At 37.2% G+C, this 20,839-nt stretch overlaps 1 protein-coding gene across 1 annotated transcript in view; it reads left to right on the plus strand.

The window, feature by feature from the left end:
• Window positions 1–11,419: 11,419 nt before the first annotated feature.
• ANKH (ANKH inorganic pyrophosphate transport regulator) overlaps window positions 11,420–20,839 on the plus strand; it is a 211,119-nt gene continuing 201,699 nt past the window's right edge. The window contains exons 1-2 of the mRNA XM_001372956.5: window positions 11,420–11,926; window positions 12,491–12,636. Of these exons, the coding sequence (XP_001372993.2) occupies window positions 12,541–12,636 (96 nt within the window). The 5' untranslated portion in view covers window positions 11,420–11,926; window positions 12,491–12,540. The remainder of the gene's footprint in view (window positions 11,927–12,490; window positions 12,637–20,839) is intronic.

Raw genomic sequence — 20,839 nt, forward strand, 5'->3', positions numbered from 1 at the left:
TCTCTTTTGTGTCCATAGTAGGGCATCAGTCCCTCACTGTTATTCCTGTCTGGAACTCCTCATTTTCCTTTCTTACCATTGTAAAGTCAATCAATTGTCCCTCTCATCCTGAGCCCCTAGGTTTCATCTAGAAAGATATTTAAGCTCCCCAACTTTAATGGCTCTTTGGAATTATCATTCTCCTACTTTTGGCATTCCCAGGGGTCAGTGACCAGAGAGGCCAGAGTTCAATCTTCAGACTCTATGCCGTCGTGTGCAGCTCTGTGTTGAGGCCTACTAGCGCTGAACCCCTTTTTGCCCTTGATTAGAGTGATTTTGACTATTTAATAGTTCTGTGTTTTCTCCCAGTCAACAAAGCTGTGAAGGTAATTTTTCTAAATTGTCATTCTAACCATGTTAGGCAAGTCTAACATATCCCATCCCCATTACTGAGCACCAACTATGACCTCCAGGGTCAAATATAAACTCCTCTGTTTTGTCAATGAAAATGCTTTATAATCTGGCCCCTTCTTTTGTCAATGAAAATGCTTTATAATCTGGCCTCATACTTTTCAAGTCTTACACACCTTGTTCCAGTATGTTGGCCTACTTCCAGTTCCCTAAAAAAATCACTTTGTCTACTATCATAGTATCTTTGTACTATGATTCCCAGAATTCTCTGACTCCTCATCTCTACAATTGTTTCCATAACTTCCTCCAAGATTCAGCTCAGTTTCCACTTACTCCTGAAAGACTTGCCCACTACCACCTAGCTACTAAAGTTTTCCTGTCTCAGAGAGCCTGCCATCTTTTCTCTCTGTTTTAGGAGCTGGATATTCCTCCCATTTACTTTCTCCTCCCTTGATTGCCATGATGCTGCTTTCTCCTGATTCTTCTTCTGTTTGATGGTTTCACCTTAAACTTTCACCAGTTCATTGCCTTTTCCTGAATCATAAGGATATATATGTCTCCCACCCCCACCAAGGTTTGGTCCTTTGATCTCTTCTCTCCCTAATCTCTTTCCTTGGGTTCATTTCTTTGAAAGTAATTCCCAAATCTGTACTATCAGCACTAATCTATCACCTGACTCCAGACATATAGCTACAAAGGCCTATTGGAGTTCTCCAATTTGATGTCCAAGTAGCACTGCAACTCATTATGTCCAAAACAAAGTTTTAAATGGCCATTCTAAAAAACAATCTGGAGTTATGCTTTTTTACCCCTTAAGTATCTAAAACGTTTATACTCTTTGACTCAGAAGACTCATGACAAAATCAAAGACTTCAAAACAGACAGGTCTCATATATGTCAAAATCTTCATAGCACTTCTTATAGTACCTAAGAACTGGAAAACAAATAGATGTCCATTGGGGAAGGACTAAACAAACTGTTGCCTAAGAATAAAATCTCCTGCTCCATAAAAAGTATGACTACAAAGAATGCATGGAATCATAAGATAATTTATATGAGCTGAAGTGGAATAAAGTAAGCAGAACCAGAAAACAATAAGCATAAGTGAAACTAAATTCCACATTCTTTGCAAACCAATTATTGTAAATCAGAGGTGTCAAATATGTGGCTCACAGTGTCCCTGAGAGTGGCCTGAACCAGATTAAAACATAACTGGGAAAAACTTAATAAAAATTCAATGAAACATAATATTAATATGTGATTTTCTAAGTAAATATACATCCTGCTAGGATCCTTACACGACCCTATTCCTATTTGAATTTGACACCTCTAATATAAATGATATTAAAGAATTCAACACAAACACTGTGAAATTATAATGACCAAGCTTAGTCCCAGAGAAGAGATGAGAAAATGCATCTCCTTCTTTTCTTTACAGAAATGGAGGACTTAGAACATGAAATATCTAACATGCTGATTAACTGAGTTGATGTTTTATTCACTTTTAATGAACTGGGTTTTTTCCTCCCCTCTTTCTACTTTGTTATAAAGGATGACTCACTGAGTAGAGGAGAAGGGAGAGATATATTCAGAGATGAGAATAATATAAAACCCAAAATTTATTAAAAACTTAAAAGGTTACATAAGCCTGAGTTATTATTCATCTTTACTTTCTACCCCCACAAAGGAAAAATAAAAATTTCCTTCTTCCTAACATCCTTAATGCTATTGGTGACACTGTCATTTTTCTCATCATATTGCCTAAAATCCTCAGTCATTTTTTATTCTCCCCTTTTCTTCTCACCCCCTCCCTGGGCTACTACAATAACTCCATAATTGGTCTCCCTAACATCTATCCTACACACAGCTGTCAAAATAACCTTCCAAAGGAGCAGATTTGATTATGCCACTGTTGTTAAAATGTCTTCATTAGTTCCCTAATGTCTATAAGATAAAATCCAAGTTCCTTAGCATGGCATTAAAGATTCTATATAATCTGACTCCAAATACTTCTCCCAGCCTACTTTACATTATTCTCCTTTACATCTTTTGCTCCCCAACAGAAGTGAGTTATTAGTTGTTCTTTGAATATTCCATGCAATCTCTTGCTTTTCTGTATTCTCACAGACTACCTATCCCTCCATTGCCAGAATATCTACTCCCAGACCTTTAGATTTTTTCTTTTCAAAAGTGGGTTCTCAATTATGTTCTTCTCTGTAAAGTCTTCTGTAATCATTCCATCTGAAAGTATTGCCTTCTTCCTCAAATTTTCCTAGAGTTCTTTTTATAGATTTCTCTACCACATCACACCTTTATTAATTTGATGCATGGATTGTATGCTACCATTCTCCTCTATTAGAATTCAAGCTTCTTAAGGAAAGGGACTTTGTTTCTGTATCTTTATTCTCCTAGAACCTAGCAGAATATTTTAGATACTAGAGATACTTGATGTTTACTGAATGAAGGAATGAATTCTAGGTTCAACCTTACCTTTTCAGAGAGTCTTTATTGATAATCATTTTTTTAGGTCATGCCAGTTGCCAGGATCTAGGACAGGTACTATCTGATAAATTCTACATGTAGTTCAATAAACTTATTGTTCACTTTCTTTTCATCCCCAAGATATTCAGATCCAAACCAAAATTCATTATAGCAATTCTGGCTGGCAGTTCTCATACCTGATCACTTCCTGAAAAGGTCTATCTACTGTCTGATCCAGGAATGTATATGATTTTTGCTGTGTCTTTTTGAACAAACTACTAAGGCTGAAGTTGTTTTATATGCTACTACTAGGTCCATATGGTGATGTATTGATCTAAAGATTCTTTTCATTGCATAGAAAACATTTTCATGACCAGAAATTCATTTTATTCATTGTTATTCTAAATAGCATACCCTATTTGCTTTTTATCCAAAGCAATAAAGTCCAACCTAGACAATCCCATAATGAAGGTGCAGTCAATAGCAGCAAAGCAACAATAACAAAGCAATAAAAACTACTCCAAAATAAAGACTATATTTCAAAACATAACAAAAATTGCTTTGAAATTATCGACTGCTTTGAATTATGTTCATGGCTGCTGCATAACTGAGAGACAGACTCAAACACTTGTTCTTACTATTTTCCTGGCTTTATGTAATATCACATTCGACTTTCTGAATAGTACGGACCAAAACCTTCTATTTAGAGTTTGAATTAACAGATTTTGTCACCTCAATTAATAAAGCATATGAAGAGGCAGACTAACAAAATGATCTCAGATCTCAAATCCCAGCCTAATGAAGACTATTAGGAAAAATTAGGTTATGTTTAACCTGGAAAACAGAAGACTTAGGGAAACTTGGTATCTGTCTTTAAATATTTGAAGAGCTTTCTTGTGCAAGGGGAATTAGATTCATTCTATTTGTCCCCAAAAGGTAGAACAAGGAACAAGCCTTACAATTTTAAAAGAAATAAATTTAGATTTGAAACAAAGAAAAACTTTCTAACAATAAGAGCTATCCACAAAATTTCCTAAGCTTCCTCAAAAATACAGACTTTTCTATCATCGTAGATCTTTAGGCAAAGAATAGACACTCATTGCAAGGTATGGCCAGGTATGAATTGAATTCTGAAGCCAATAACAGTCCCTAGTGATTCTGAAATTTTATAATCCTATTTTTGTTAAGTAAATCAGATAATTGTTAAATCATTCATTCACTTTAACAGAGACTATGTGTCCCTAGAATTTTTATAAACTTTGAATTTAAGATACTCTTTATAACCAAAGATAATACCAATTCAGGGTTGTTAGGGTTGCAGAATTTAAAAGATCATGTTCTAATAATGGATTTGCATTGATTCAATCAGACTTTCTCACCTACATGGATACTATCTAAGTACAGGAAAACTGTCTAGTAATTGTATGTGAGGAAAAATAGTGAAGCTAATTGATGTAAGTGAAGATTAAGCCTATGACCCTTCATATACACCAAGAGAACTAATTAGTCTATATTAGTTTAGTTCCCTTTAAGCTAAGTGAATATAGAAAAACCTAAATTGATAAATTAGATACATTATGAGGTTGTTATATAACTTTGACATGGGCATTGTACCCCCATAAACTCAGGCAAACTATTATGGACAGAGAGAAGCACCTCCAAGCTACACCTTGACCCTATCAGGCTACATCTCAAGATAATCTGTTTGTTAAGGAATCTTTATCTCTCCAGGCAGACCACAGTCAGATGACCACCTCACTCCACCAAATGCCTGAGTGACTAGCACGCTAGGTCACATCCACACCATGACACAGCATCTGTTGTAAAGAGTATAAAATCCCCAGAACTGATGTCATCTGGGGGACAGCTTTTCCATCCATGCTGTCCTCCCAAGGAACTGCTCCCCATCTTGCTGTTCCACCTTGCTATCCTCCTGGCCATTCTCAACATTACCTTCTAAATCAATAAATTTCTCTTTTTGTTTTTAAGCTAAGTTTTGGAGTCTTGCATTCTTGCAAAAGGTATCCTTCCTGAACCCCAGGGGTACACATCTGAACCCACATAACATCTTGGCGCCCAACGTTTTTTGGCTCTCCTAAAAGCTAGTCCTATACCCCGGATCGTCCACAAGGACACAGTTTCTCAGGTAAGAAGGAGCTTTTTCTTTGACTTCTGACACCCCCCATCTTTGGGGGATATCTTTGTGGGAACTCTTTCATGCTCTCTCTCCCATCAGCCCAAAAGGTCAGTCTGGCTGATGGATTTTGAGGTCTGTCTATCGACTTCCCCTTCTGATACTGGAAGACGTTTTTGGGTGTGGGAAGTCTCGCCTCAGTGTTAAACTGAGTGCTCTTGGTCAGGCAACCTCTGTGGATGCACAGTTGTTGACCCTCTGGTGTGGAATTGGCCATTCCACATCTAAATGGGACAGAGACAGAGAGTACCCTGAGATTCCCCTTTGGGGTGTATACTTAAAAATTGGAAAAAAATTGGCAATAAACAGCTTAAAGAAAAAGCAACTAATTTCTTTTTTATAATGCTGAATGACCATGTTACACCTTTGATAAGCAAGAGGCATGGCCTATCCATGGCACCCTAAAATTGTAATACCATATTCTACTTACAATTGAAATTTTTTCTTCAGCCTGAGGTCAAGCCAGATAGGGACTAGCCAAACCAATTAAGACAAAGGGAGAAGCATGCTTGCAGGCCTCTCCTGTTTGGAAGAGATCAAGTCTAAGCAGCCTGAGAGAAATTCAGTTGGATTTTTTTTTTGTTAGTTTGTTTTCTTTCATGTTAAATAGCTGAGCACCATCAATGGAAAAAAAATGAGGAAATTGGCTTTTTGATACCCTAAATTCTAACACTGGGTGGCAATTGGACATATTTTATGGACAGAAGCCCCTTACCTTTTAGCTTTATTCTCTCACTAGGCTCCCAGTGCCCCAAACTCTACTCTTTACTTGGATTTTAAAGCAAGGGCCCGCCAAGAAATCCAGGCAGGGGTGGGGGAAAAAGGAAACCAGGAAGCTATCAGTTCATTGATCAGACCTCTGCTTCCTCCTCTGCTTCAGGGAGGAAGAGGGTTGATTCTGAACAGAGAGACAACTGGTGAGACATCCCTATTTTAGGGATTTTTAAATGTCTTTTGCTTTTAAAACCAAGGTTTTTTTCAACTTGTAGAACAACCTATTAAATTATCTTCTGTTTTGAGGTAAACAGGGAGATAAGAAAATCTGATAAATCTCCTTTCCCCGTCTGCTAGCCAAAAGGAAGTAATGCTTAAATCTGTCTATTAGAGGTATTTATTGGTATTTTATTTCAAAATTGTGATCATGTATATATGTGGGTTTAGAAAATAACATCCTAATTTTAATTTTGTCAGACAGTACAGATCGGTTATGTAAAACAGGGTTTTTTTTGCAGTATAGCCTCAAGAAGACTGCGTTCCATCCTTATCTATCTTTCCATCATAAGAAGTTTAAGGGGGAAAAAAATGGGTTTAAGTGTTTAAACTTACCAAAAATGTGTTTTTATTTAAAATTATCAAATGGTTTTCATCTCAATGGTTTTCATCCCAGTATATTAAAGTTGGGCTAACTTTATTATTATGTTTAACTTCTTGGTCTCGAAAATAGATAATCAGCCTGTTTATCAAAAGGTTTGGTTTTTTTTAGGTTCATCAATAAAATTCTCTTTTTGTTTTTAAGCTAAGTTTTGGAGTCTTCCATTCTTACAAAAGGTATCTTTCCTGAACCCCAGGGGTACACATCTGCATCCCCATAACATCTTATCAAAAATTAACACTTTTTCTTCCACAAAAGGCTTACTTATGATAGAACTCCATTAAATATCCTTAGTACCAAATTAGCATCAATTATTATTATTATTTTTTTAATGGCCTATACCTATCTTTCAGGAAAACACAATTGAGAAAACACAGTAATGCATGTGCTTCCTGTTTTTGTTTTAAAAACAAAATTCTTTAATGATGCAAACACAGCATTTTTTAATAGGAAAGAATGTCACTTCAAGTCAAGATGTTGGGCATTTATTAAGGATTTAGTAAGTGATCACTGGGGATTCAAATATAAACAAGTAGGACTGTCCCTGATGCTACAAGCCAACAAAAAAGGGAATAGAGAAAACATAAAAGGTTGCCGAAAATACGTGTGGGGTAAGTTTTAATGTACAGGAATGACAGCATAGTGGTAAAGTCTAAACCACTGGTCTAGAACCTCTCTCCTTATGGAGGTTTCTGGAAGAACATACCTAAGAGAGAAGAGGGCATTGGATCTGTGATATTAACATTGGATCAGATTTCAACCATCCTTATTTTCTATTTAGATTGTGTCTATACCTTCCCCTAAATCATCTACCTAACCACTTTCTTCTAGGGCGTTTAACATTATTTTTAAAACTCAGAAAGTATCTGTTTCTGCACTTAGGCTGTCAATCTGTTATCTCTTCCTCTCATTATATTAGTAGTCCAAGTTCTCTTCCAATAATGCATTTCTTGAATCCTACCTTGGAGTTACCAAGAGATATTTTTATTATTTCCTTGGCAAGGGCTAATAGCACATGTTATATTAGCACACTAGGTTTCATTATTAGATGACCGACTTACCAGGAAAGTGTAGGTTTAGATTTTCTATCACTTCAAAGATATTTAAATTGGACATAATATATCAAATCAATTTTATATTTGAATGTAATACTTCTGAAACTTTTTTGTAAGGGCATTAGAAAGGATCAAGTACTAAAATTGTGCAGTAGAGCACATTGTTACCATCACATAATTGACTGAAAGGTGGTAAGGAAACAAAGCTCTCACTACTTTTTGCTTGCTATCTTTAGAAAAGCATTTGGGGGCAGGGGAGAAAGGCAGCTTGGTGGCTCAATGGATTGAGAATCAGGCCTAGAAGCTGGAGGTCCTGGGTTCAAATGTGGCCTCAGACACTTCCCAGCTGTGTAATTTTGGGCAAGTCACTTAACCCTGATTGCCTAGCCCTTGTCACTCTTCTTAGTATTGGACAGAACATAAGCGTTTAAAAAAAAAAAAGAAATTACATGACTGTATTTTACCATGGGTGCTGCAAATCTAACTTAGAAGTGCATATGTGGCTTTTTTCCCTTTAAATTGAATTGGGTTTTTAAAAGTATAACATAACAGCAAACATTACAAGCCATTGTGATACATTAAAATACTTCATTGTAATAGTTGTACTTTTAAGAAAAACTCAACTTTTCATTGTTTTAAAAGGTCTATGAATTTATACATAAACAATAGAAAGCACTGTAAGAAGTAAAATAGATAATTTTGAATACATCAAATAAAAAAGGTTTTGTGCAAATAAAACTAATAAATGCCAAGATTAGAAGGAAAATAATAAGCTGGGGAAAAATTTTTCTAATAAATTTTCTTAAAGGTGGCATATTTACAACATATAGAGAGTGCTGTCAAATATTTAAGAATATGATTCTATAATGATTAAAATTCTCTGGAGACTGGATATTAATTTCTAATTATTTATTAGTAAAAGTGAGAGAGAAAGACCACATGATCACCTGGCCACCCTAATTCTGGAGGCTTATGCAGTGCTGACCTGGAGATAAACCAATGCTGCCTGTCCATCACTAAACACTCCAGAGAAGGGGGAGAGAGCTTTTCATTTCCAGCAAGAGAGTGAACTGCTTATCTGTGTCATTAGCTTATAAAGCCAGTTATTGCCACTCCTCTTGGGACTCTCTGATGGACAGGCTTTAACAGTGGTCCTGGACATGTCACCCCTCACATGAGGACTTCCATTAGCCCTTTCCATATGCTGGATTACCACATCAGGGACAAGATAAAGATAGTCACACAACACTTGAGTCAAAAGGCCTCTGGCATTCTCCGATAATATACATGTGTAGTCTATCAAAGAGTGAGGTTGATTCAACTGAGAACGATTTTTCAAACAGAATAAGGAGGTACAATGTATATTGAATTTATACTATCCTTCACTTAAATGATAAATGGTCAAAAGATACGTTTTAGTGAAGAAATCAAAACTATATATAAATATATTTTAAAATGCCCTAAATTATTATTGATAGAGAAATGTAAGTCAAAATAGCTCATAGCTACCAGATTGGTTAAAACAAACAAAAAAAGGGCAATATGGCAAATGTTGGAAATGTTGGAAAAGTGGGGAAATGGGGACACTAATACACTGTTGATAGAACTATGAACTGATCCAACCACTTTGGAAAGCAATATGGAATGATGCTCAGTTATAAAACTGTGTATATCTTTTACCCAAAAATACCACTATTCTGTTTATTTTCTAAGATGGTCAGGGAAAAAGGAAAAGAATCTCTTCAAAATATTTATAGCAGCTCTCTTTGTGGTGTCAAAGAAATAGAAATTGAAGGGATGCCTATCAATTGGGGAATGGCTAAACAAGTTGTGGCATGATTGTGATGGAATACTATTGCACCATAATAAGCAAATTAATTTTGGAAAAACAGAGAAAGCCCTACCTGAAAGTATGAAGAGTGAAATAAGCAGAATCAAGAGAATGTTTTATATATGTATATATATATATATATATACGTATATATATATGTATGTATGTATATGTGTGTATATACACATATATATCAACAGAAATATTGTTTGAAAAATGACTTGTTTGTCCACTTCCAGAGAAATCAGTCCTCCACACTAGTTAGAATGCTAGTTAGAGTTATTTAGACTGCAATTGTTAGTCCTCCCTACTAGTCAGGCAATCAATAAATATTTATTTTGTGCCTACAGGTGTGCTAGAAACTACCCTAATCACTTAGAATTAAAAAAAAAAAATCTCTTCCCTCAAGAAGCTTACCATTTAATGGAGGAAGACAACACTTAAAAGGAAGTTGATAGAAGGGAGGGAAAAGTAGGAAGTGCTTCTAGGACCTACTTTGTAGCCATCTTTGTAGAGAACAATTATTATGGATGAAATCCTCTGTCCTTGCCATTACTAACACCAACTTCTGACCAGCTGCCATTGACAAACTGGTAAATCTAAGAGCCTTGAATGACAACACTCTCCAGGCTATTGGTGCTGCTTCCAGCTCAGGAAGATATTGTTGTAGAAAGCAACCTCCAAGGAGTTGTGGCCTGACAACTGATTCTGTAAGTGTTGAAGCTCTATCTTAGGAAGTAAAATGACTTGCCCCCAATTCTATGTTTCTGTTAAAAGGTTCAACATCAAAAGTTAACAAAATTTTACTATAAGTGATATTAACAAAGATGTATTATTTTTTGCTTTGCTTCTATATTGTGGGCATGATGGAACCTTTTCATCTGACTTAGAACTAACTCTTCTTAAATTTCTTAAATTGAACTATCTTTTCCTTTTAGAATGTGAGCTCCTTGAAAGCACTGCCTTACCTCTTATTATTTATATTTTCATCAGCATTTAGCAAAGTATTTTGCACATAGTAAACATCTTATATATACTTTTCATTTATTCACTCTTGATTATTTATATTGAAGTCACAATTTATGTTGTTTTTCTGCTTTCTCTTTACTTCATTCTGTATCAATAGAAGTCTTCCTCCACTTCTTTGTAATTCATCTTATTCATCATTTCTTACAGCACAATAACATTCCATTATATTCATTTCAAAATTCATTTAGTCATTCTCTTATAGATAGGTGTCTACTTTGTGTCTATAGTTTTTTGCTGTCAGAAAAAAATGCTGCTATAAATACTTTCCTGTCAATGGAACCTTTTTTGTATTATTGACCTCTTTGGGGAATATGCCTAGCACTAGAATCCCTGGGACAAAAGGATACTTTCTTTGAATAATTCCAAATTGATTTCCAGAATGGTTGAACCAATTTATATCTTCTTCAGCAGTACATTCATGTAGCTGTAGAACATAATTTTATTTACTTATTTTTTCTGACTAGTAACATAAGGTAACCTTCTAAAAAGAGAAGGGCTTTCTTGTTTTTGTTTTACACTTTTCTATTAGCTCCTGTTCTTGATTTTGTGTCACCAGCCCTTGTACTGTGTCTGGCACAAAGTAGGACTTAAAATAAATTTTCCTTATGGAATTCAGTGACTCATGATATGTTGTATAACCCTTTAATATACATACATATATATATTCCTCTACTTCCATACACCCCGGCTCCTGAAATTTATTCTAGTTACCTAGCATCTAGTTCTCTAGTATTTCTTCCAGAAAATCCTGGGGCCCAGGACAAATACTAGACTGAAAATCAGATTCTCTAGAGCCTCTCCCTCTTTCTCTTTTTCTGTTTGGGTCTCTCCCTTCTTTTTCCCCGTCTGTGTTTTTGTCTCTCTCAGTTTTCAGGGCGAGCATCCATCCTGGAGAAGGAACAGAGGCCCACTGAAACTTCTCTGTAGCCTTGGCAGCCCGGCGCCCAGAAGGAGTCAAGCCGGGGCACACTCCCCTCCCTCGAGTGAGAAGCTAAGGAGCCCTTGGCACGCCAGGATCCCCAGCTCATACCCCCCCTCCCCCAACCCTCAAGGGCTTCGGCTTAGCTGGGGAGTCGCGGTGGCCAAGCTCGGGCATTAGGAGAAGTGAGATGACTTCGCTTTCTTTCCCCTTCCCTCCCTCCCTCCCTGGCTCTCTCAGCGGCAGCAACACACACACACACGCACGCACACACACACACGCACGCTCACACACACGCACGCTCACACACACACACCGCGGTGTCAAAGCCCACGTGCTTCCAGCCCGAGGAAGAGCGAACGAGCCAGCGAGAGGCCGGGCAGCTAGACGCACGCCCGGAGCCGGTGGAGGAGGTGGAGGAGGCGGTGATGATGGTGGCGGCTGCGGGGGGGTCCCCGGTTCGCCGAAGAGAAAGCGCCGGGCCCAAGGCACTGGAGGCTCCCGGGCCCAGCCCTCCCGGGGCGGCGGCGGCAGCGACGGCGACTGCCCGGTGACAGTGGCCAGAGGTGCCCGGCGCGGGACCCGCGGCTTCTTACGGCTGCAGCGACTCCTGAGCCGAGCGAGCCCCCTACGCATCCCCGCGGAGGAGGAGGAGGTGCAAAAGGGGGAGGAAAAAGAGAAAGAGAGCAAGAGGCGGAGGAGGACGCGGAGGGAGAGGCAGGCTGCCCCGCCGGCCCTAGCCCCGCGCCGCCGGGGCTCTTGTTTTTGTTTGCGCCCCACATTTCCTCTGCGTGGTGGCGGCGGCGGCGGAGCCTCGTGCGCGCGGTTATTTATTTATTTCCGGGCCCCAGAGCTCTTATAATGGAGAAGCTGTCAGCAGAAATTGCTGCTGCTGGTGGGGGTGCTGCCGCCGCTGCTGTCCCTCCTCTTTTTTTTCCCGGCAGATCATTGTTGTGTGGGAGGGCAGCGGGGATGGACTTGATCTTTTGGATTTCTTGCTAGAACAACACCAGGCGGCCCAGAGCTGGGAGCAGCAGAGGAGAGCTGCCCCTCGGCGCTTCCTCATCTCTGAGCTCAGATCCTCCCCACCCATCCTCTCTCCCTTCTCTTGCTCGCTCTCTTCTCCCTCCCTTTCATTTATTTATTTATTAGTTTTATAGATATATATTTTTTTTGCTCTCCCTTTTTCATTCCCTCCTCTTCCCTCACCTTCCTGCAGAGTCTCTTTGCTGCGGCAGATGTGTGTGGGGTCACCACACAGCTGGGACTATGGTGAAATTTCCAGCGCTCACTCACTACTGGCCCCTTATCCGGTTCCTGGTACCTCTGGGCATCACCAATATAGCCATCGACTTCGGGGAACAGGTAAACTTACAGCGAGCAGCGCGGCCCCTTCTCCCTTATATTCTTTTTAGATAAATGCAATCTTCAGCTCCGGCACGCAAGTAGGAGCTGTCCTTTGAGATCCCTTCAAGCTCTGGAGCTCGCAGGTTCAAGTAGTGCATCCCACCCTCTCTCTTCCCTTTACTCAGAAATTGGATAGTCCCCAGCGGCACACCTGTTTTGCATTTGGTTCTCTTTGGCAGCCTCTGCCCTTGGGGGGGGGGGGGGTTAATTCTTAGATTCGGAGACCCCAGTCTGGATTTGTGTAGAGCCTGAAAAAAGATATTTACAAAGAAAACTAAGGAAGACTCACTAGGCTCAGGTGAGCACAAACTCATAGTTATCGGATAGCTGCCCTGCAAATATTCATTTCTCAGCAGATTGACATTTATTTGTTGAAGCAAAGAGATTTCCCCTAGTTTGTCTCTTTAACCTGGATGCAGTGTGGTGGACTTTGCTACTCACCTATCAAGGGTGATCTTGTTTTCTGTCCTTTTAAAAATTAGTATTATTCATTAGACTTTAAATTCTCCGATGGATGTTGAACACTTCACATATAAAAGAAAAGGCTTTCAGTGCACAGGAAGATTATGTAATTTGTAGTTATATAACCCACTGTTCTGTATTTTAATTAAAAACTAGTTTTCAAAGGCTAACTACTGGATTTGTATTTACATAAGGGCGATAGGGAGAGCTTTCTGTTTTAATTTTTCAAGTTAATATCCCAAGTAGAACTGAAATTTTTAAAGTAGGAAAATACTACTTACTAATAGCCAAAATGGGTACTGCTAAATTTACCTTTGGGTTACTTCTTCCTAAGGACAAAAGGTGGGATGGAGAACACCTGTCCTTATTTTTATTACCCCCTACCCAGTCATTTATCCTTTTTTTCACCCATTTCTCTTTCTTCATGTGGCGTCATTGCAAATACAGTGCTGCAGCCTTCTCAGTAGCCACTGCTAGGTACCTGCTCCGGTAGAACCACTGACATAGAGAACCAACTTACTCTGCTGATACTAGATAGAATTTGTGAGGTGATGTGATGAGGAGCCTTTTAAGCCTCAGAATGCCATTTCAAAAGATTCTTTTCGTAGGTCACAGATTTCCTACAAAGGTCAGTTTGTCAAATTAGGTTTCTTCAAGAATACGTGGTTTAGCAGAACATCTAAGATGTATGATGCACTTTTTGTTAGAAAGTATACTTTTTTGAGAATACTTTTGGTAAAACAGAAGGCTCAAGTTTTAACCTTCAAATGATAACAAACTACTTGGTTAGCTCCTCTGTTCTCTCAGTACTTTTGATTCATTGCATCTGCATAAAGCTGTAGACTTTCTGTGATGCTGCCCAAGGGAGAATTTGTTTCAGTTTCCTCCTTGGAGGACATTTACATTTAAAACATCAAATGTTCTTAGTATCAACCTGCCTTCATGAGCTATAGGAGTTTATAGATAGACAATTTTGGATTTATTTTTGAATTTTATTCAAATTATGCACCTATTTCATCATCTCCTTACTTTTGTATGATAGTGAGGCATAAGGAATAGCTGCAGTTTTGATCGGCGAATCTCTTATTTTCTCCTCTTTCAGATCCCCCCAATCTTCTGGTTCATTCTTATAAAGTATTTACTGGTTTTTTTGATAATTAACAGGCACCTTTAGCTGTCTCCTGTGTTTTTGCTGAAGAGTTATTAGGCCCTAAATTTACAATATGATAACCTTAGCAGCATCATGGGTTGCCTATCCACCTGGAATGTTGATTCCCTTAAGACTTCCCCTGGCAGACTTTTAAGGGTATTGCAGCATGCCAAAACTCAAACCACATTATTTTTCTTTTGGATATATTTTTAATGTATTCTTTATGCTATGGTTTCCCTAGGAACACTAATTGATGAAAAAGAAAAAGCAATATGTTGGATTAAAATGAGTTAGAGCTTGCTAGCTATATTGCTTTATGGCTCCTTCACCTAATACAAGACTGTTCTAACATGTGAGAGGTGATTTCAGAAGACCAAAGGGCTAAAGAAGATAACATAGACTAGAGATGTGGCAATTGTGTATGTGCCCTATCTGAGTGATAATACAAATTCTTTATTAAAATTCCAACAGCCTGAGGACAGGCCTATAATTGAGTAAGGTACTGTGGTATTAAAGAAGACCTCTAGAAGAACAAGGGCAACTTGCCGTTTTCATATGTGGGTTTGGAATAATTGCAACTTAAAGTCTAGTGTACTCCATTATGTGGTACTGGTGATATTGTTATCACTGAGGTAGGAGTGCAGGCAGAGAAAGAAAATCATTAGGCTGCCAAAGCCATGCTTTGCCTTCTGGTGTCATTTGATAATTGTTTTGCAAAATGGGGGATGGAAGAGCAGTGAAGTCAGAAAGGGAGGTACATAGTCACCCTACCCTAGTGGGAAACTGGACAAAGACAGGGCAAACTAGTCACATATATAACAAGGACAGCATTTTACAATTATTTAAAGCATTCTAAGACACAGACTGTGAAATCGGGACCTCTATAATCTTCAATATCTGCCCCCTTCTTTCAGAGGGGAAATTGGAGCTATTCCGAACAGCCTATTTTTATCAGACATCTGCAAATGCACAATTACTTCTATCATCAAGTCTAAGCTGACTGACAAGTCTAAGGTTTAACCACCCAGAATGGGTTGCTATATGGCTGGGGAGTCAGGATGGAGGGAGGGTCATATAAGTGGAATGATGCCTATTTCAGATGAATTGATTCATGCTCAAAGTGGGATGTACAATTATAATGACCTCTAGTCCAGATTTCTTCTTGATCCTGCATCATGATCACATATGCTTTAATACTGATCAGGAAATACAAAATCATAACCAACAATTAAATATTTTATTGGCTTTTTTAAGCCCATGACTTACTAGGAACAAGTAGGTCACTTAAAGTATTCTTTTTAATTTATTTTCTCACTTAAGGCTTTAAAAAATTGTAACCATGAACTTTTTGGTCACTTCAGATTACATATACTTTAATCTGAAAAGGACTTTAGAGAGATAAATCAAACTATATGCAATCTTATTGAGATCATGGTAAATCTATTCATGTGACTATGTAAAGAAACTAGATATTAGTTATTCTAAGTCTATTAATGGTATATCTGGGTCAAGAAGTGCCAGCCTAATAATAAATATGCATTTGTTGTTGTTCAGTCATGTACTCTTTCTTTGTGACTCCATTTGGAGTTTTCTTGACTAAGACACAGAATGGTTTAGCATATCCACTGCCTCACCTGGCTGCCCTTGAATATGCATGGGACTTCTTTTTTTTTTTCTAGTATGGGACTTTTTAATGTCCTATGTTAACATTAACCATGGTACATTTTCAAATTAATGTTTATGGAAATGACAAAGCATAGCTAAAGAGAAAATCAAAACATTATGGGACTGATTTGGAACCCTAATCATCCAACCTTTCTTTTATTACTATATTTCACATTGTGGATACAATAAAATATTCATAAAACTGTTACTATTATTAAAGTTTTAAGTACTTTTCCCTCAAAATGTGAGAGGAATAAGAAAATCATCTCAATTAAAATTATTTAAAATAAATTTGCTACCTAGTGGTTAGAGAATGAGTTTGGGCATGTTATTTAGTTGAAACATGATTAATACCAAATATGGACAATGCTCAGGTCATGAATATATGAATAAAGGAAGATTCCTGACCCTCCCAAGTAACTTAAAAGTCTGGCAAAGGGAACAAAATTCACCCAAATTTTGTGCAAAATTTAAATAATATAAAATAGAATGTGTGTTAGGAGAAGGACCAAATGTTATAAATGAATTGAGGATAGGAAAAATACTTCCCCAAAAAAATTCCCATTTAAGCATCACTGTAACCTAATGGCATTTTGTTCCTCTTAGTTTCTCAACACCTTTTATAACAATTAAAGAAATCATTTAAGAAGCAGAGTTAGTGTTTTTACCCTCATTTTCCAAACTGAGTTATGCATCAGGAAGCTATGGTTGTCTCCAAATTATTTCTATATGTACATGAATACCCACATGGATGTTTAGAGACATATTTGTGTGTATATAATTATATGTATGCATGTATACGTGTGTGTATGGTTTTTATATAATTTATACATAGTTCCTTTCATGTTGTCTCTCTTGTTACACTGCACATTCCTTGAAAGGAAGCTTCATCTTGTCTTTTGCCTTTCTTCATCATATCCCCAGTGTATAGAACTATGCCCAGTACCTAGTAGGCCCTTAATAAATGTTTATTGACTGACTGACTATGATCTAGGTAAGGTCCCTTAGAAATCTAGAAATGTGTTTGAGGCATCTGCATTACCAATCCACTTTCAGATCTGACAACCTGCACTATTTGGATTGCAAAGATGCAGCAAATTTAAGAGAATCCTAGGAAGGTTTCTGTAGGACAGAAATGTTTGTGGAAGAAGAGCCCATGAAAGAAGGAAAGTTGTTCTTTTACTCTGTTATCCTAATAATCACATCTTTGTAGTTTTAACACTTGGTACATTCTGGTTTTGATGAGAGTAGGAATAAAAGCAAAACAGGTAAGTGGCAGAAAATAAATGTCTTTTATAATGAAATAACTTAGAAGTCATATTAAGTCATAAGTCGAACATAGTTAAACCAGTCATTTTAAGGTTTGCAAGGCACTTTGTATATATTATCTTATTTGCTACTAGTAACAAATTTTATGAGGTGGGGTTGAAATAAGATCAGGTGAAGAATTTTAGGTGACTTTTCCAGGATGACAAAGTTAGTAAATGTCAAGTAGGATTTGAACTCACATCTGTCCAGTAGTCTACTTAAGTGTTGTTATATGAAATCAACACATGGCTCAGAAGATACTGAGGTGGCACATATACAATGCTGGTTCTGGAATCAGGAAGACCTGAACTCGAGTCTAGTTTCTGACATAGTAACTAGTTATATGATCATGGGCAAGTTATTTAAGCTTGGTTTGCCTCAGTTTCCTTAAATGTAAAATGAGGAGAATAGTAGCACCATCCTCTTAGGGTTGTTGTGAGGACCAAATAAGTAATTTATAAAGCATTTAGTACAGTGCCTAATACATAGTAGGCACTATATGAATGCCAGTTAATATTATTATTTTGTTGCTGTTGTCACTGTGATGCTAAGATGTGGAAATGTGTTCACATGTGGGAATAATTGTTGGAAAATATCTTCATATTATATATAATTTGATAGATAACAAAAACTTGCTTCTCCAAGTTCTAGTACCATTTAGAACCGAGCAAAGTTTTAAAGGTGTCCGTTGAGTATATAAAATGCTGCTGTTAGAGGTAAATGACATAAGTTCAGTCCCTTACACTCTTCAAGTTGTCATTTCCTCCTCTGTAAGATGAGGGGAAAGGGATAAAAATACTTGTACTACTTAGGACATAGGATTATTTTGTTAATCAAATTAAATATGTTTCATCATAAGAAAAAAGCTATAGAATATTATAATAATGCAAGTGTCTGTCAGTTTTAAAGCAACCAAAATAGACAAATGAAAGTTTAAGGAGAACAAGTAAAGTTTCTAGACTTTTCTGTGATGACTTTGGAAGGAATTGGTTGTAGGCCTCTGATTTCATTGTTAAAGAATACTCTTAGATTAGGAAACTATCTGTACCCAAGCGAGTCTCACCTCTTCTGTAGACCATAAGCTTCATGAATTGCCTAGAACCAAAAGGTTATATATATATAGGATCCCAGGACCATTTTGTGTCAAAAGCAGGACTTCTGGCTCCAAGGCTAATTTTCTTTCTACTTTTGTCATGTTATTTCTACAGAACTTTGAAGAGTATAAGGAAAAAAATGAAAATAGTTTCCACTTGGGCAGAAATTTGTTCTGTGTACTCAAGTCAAGGATAATTTGGCAGTTATGTTACTACCAGGTCTCTTTCAGATTGTGTTAGTATTTCTATTGTTTTGAATAATTCTAAATGATTCCTTGAATTTGGGCAGGGCTGATTTGGAAATGAGAAAATTAGTATGTTTATCTATATGTGGGTGGTGTGTGTATTTGATATACATAAACACATATAGTTAATAACTATGAATTTGTCGTTCTATTATATCTTTAATGGTTTAATTATTATTTTGTGTCTGATTAAGTGTCATTGGCCTTTCCTGGTTTAAGAAGGGTCTTCTGGAGAAGGTTTAAGCAACTGCATGGTGGAGCTGAAGGAATATGGCCTTATGTAGGATGAAGATGTGGCTTCAAATCCTGCCTTTGGCATTTACTTCAGAGAATTCATTTCATCTTCCTAGGTGTCAGTTGTCATTTCTTTAAAATGAAAAGGTTAGACTAGATGGCCTCTGAGATTCCTATTCTAGATTCATGATCCTATATGAAATTTAGAAAATAAAACCCAAGGGAAAAAGTTAAAGGATCAAATAGACAGAGGGAAAGAAGACTAAAAAGCAGCTATTAATAAATGTCTTCAATAATTCAAAGGGTTGTTTAGTAAAACAGGAACTAATTGTGCTCCCATTTCATGGAAGACATTAAAAAAGGGAGGAGAGCAAAAGGGTTCAGGTGTAGTCAGAGATTGTTGTAACAAAGTAAAACTTTCTGACATTATGGTATTAACCATCACTGGCTGAGATCTCAGGAAAGTTGGGAGCTCCTTGAGGACAGGGGCAGCTTTTTTGCTTTTCTTTGTGTACCCAGCACTTATCAGAGTATCCAACCCTGAATAGAAGATACATATAGGTTTGTGGACTTGACTTGGAGAATGTTAAGCACAGAAATGGAACTGAATAAGATGTACGCTCTCACTCTAGGTTCCTACAATTTCCTTATTTAGTTCTGGGGAGACTATCGAGCAGGTTAAACCATACCTTGCCATGCATTACTCAGCATTTCTCTAAAGACCAGGTCTTTTATTTTCCCCTGTTAAATTCATTTCTTCCACTCTGCAAATACTTGTATAGCTGAGAAAGTCTTTGGCTATTCCTTAAACTTCGTGGGTCAGAGAAGAATACAATGCTAAAACTTTCTTAATAACCGGTCCTAATTATAGTTAGCATAGGATTGAGGGCTAGAAGGAAGATAGATGGCAGGTTCTTCTATTCCTCACCTGTGTTATCCTTCTATTCCAAACACCACACACCAGTCAGGCATTGCCTTTCCCCTTGTGCTCACTGACCACTTTTCACCAATGAATAGTTTTACTACTTTCCAGTCAAACAACTCAAAAAGAATAGTTCAGGTACCCTTTCTTTACCACATTTAAGAGTGCTTGTGTGTGTGAGTGTCTATGTCTGTCTGGATTCTAAAACAGAGGGATTGCAAGGCCTATGGTATCTTAAACCCAGAATAATGAGAAGATTGGCCCTTCCTTTCTCAGTGACTGGGTTCCTAAGGAGAGAATAAAGAGAAATAGCAGGTACTCCATTCATAGAAGAAGAAAAAACAGAATTCACTCTTGATTTAGTTCCTCATTCATGAAAACTAGGGAAAAGAAATGAGGTCATACTTTCCTAGAGGCCCATAGTTTAACAAGTATATTTGTAACAGTGTTAATGAGATAAAAACAAAGTTTAATATTGGTCTTTCCATTTCTTCATAAACCGGCTTTTGCGTATATAGCTAATTAGAGTAATAGATATATAGCTATAACAAAGAATATTGTGGTTTTTGGTTTTATTTGTATGTAGAAGGTTGTTTAAATACCAATTTTAGCATTATTTCTCAAAAATACTAGTTTTTTCTAAGCATATCTTTCAAGAAAATACTTTGAAACATTTAATTAACTTTGAAATATAGTCTCACTAGTGTCTAAATAGTTCTCTGATAATAATTTGGATTCTTAGTGAAATCCATTTTTTTTTTTCAGTATAGTATTGATATCATTTGTGGCACTTTTCAGGTATGAAGGTATATTTAGTTTTGTGGTCATTGAAAGGTTTTTGTTAAATTTCTGTGCTGTCACTTCTTCCATTAAGAAGAAGGAAATATACATTCATTTTGGTTTGGAAAATCTACTTCAACAGTGTTTAAAATCACATGGTTGACCTGAAAGAGTTAATGTGTCTTACTAATCACTTTTTATAACATTCCAGGGAGTAATTCAGGATCTGTCTTCACGAAACATCTGGATTGAAAGAAAAAATTCAATCAATCATCAGGTCTTAATTTAGTAACTGTTTTGT

Source organism: Monodelphis domestica, chromosome 3 (assembly GCF_027887165.1).
Source record: "Monodelphis domestica isolate mMonDom1 chromosome 3, mMonDom1.pri, whole genome shotgun sequence".
NCBI lineage: Eukaryota > Metazoa > Chordata > Mammalia > Didelphimorphia > Didelphidae > Monodelphis > Monodelphis domestica.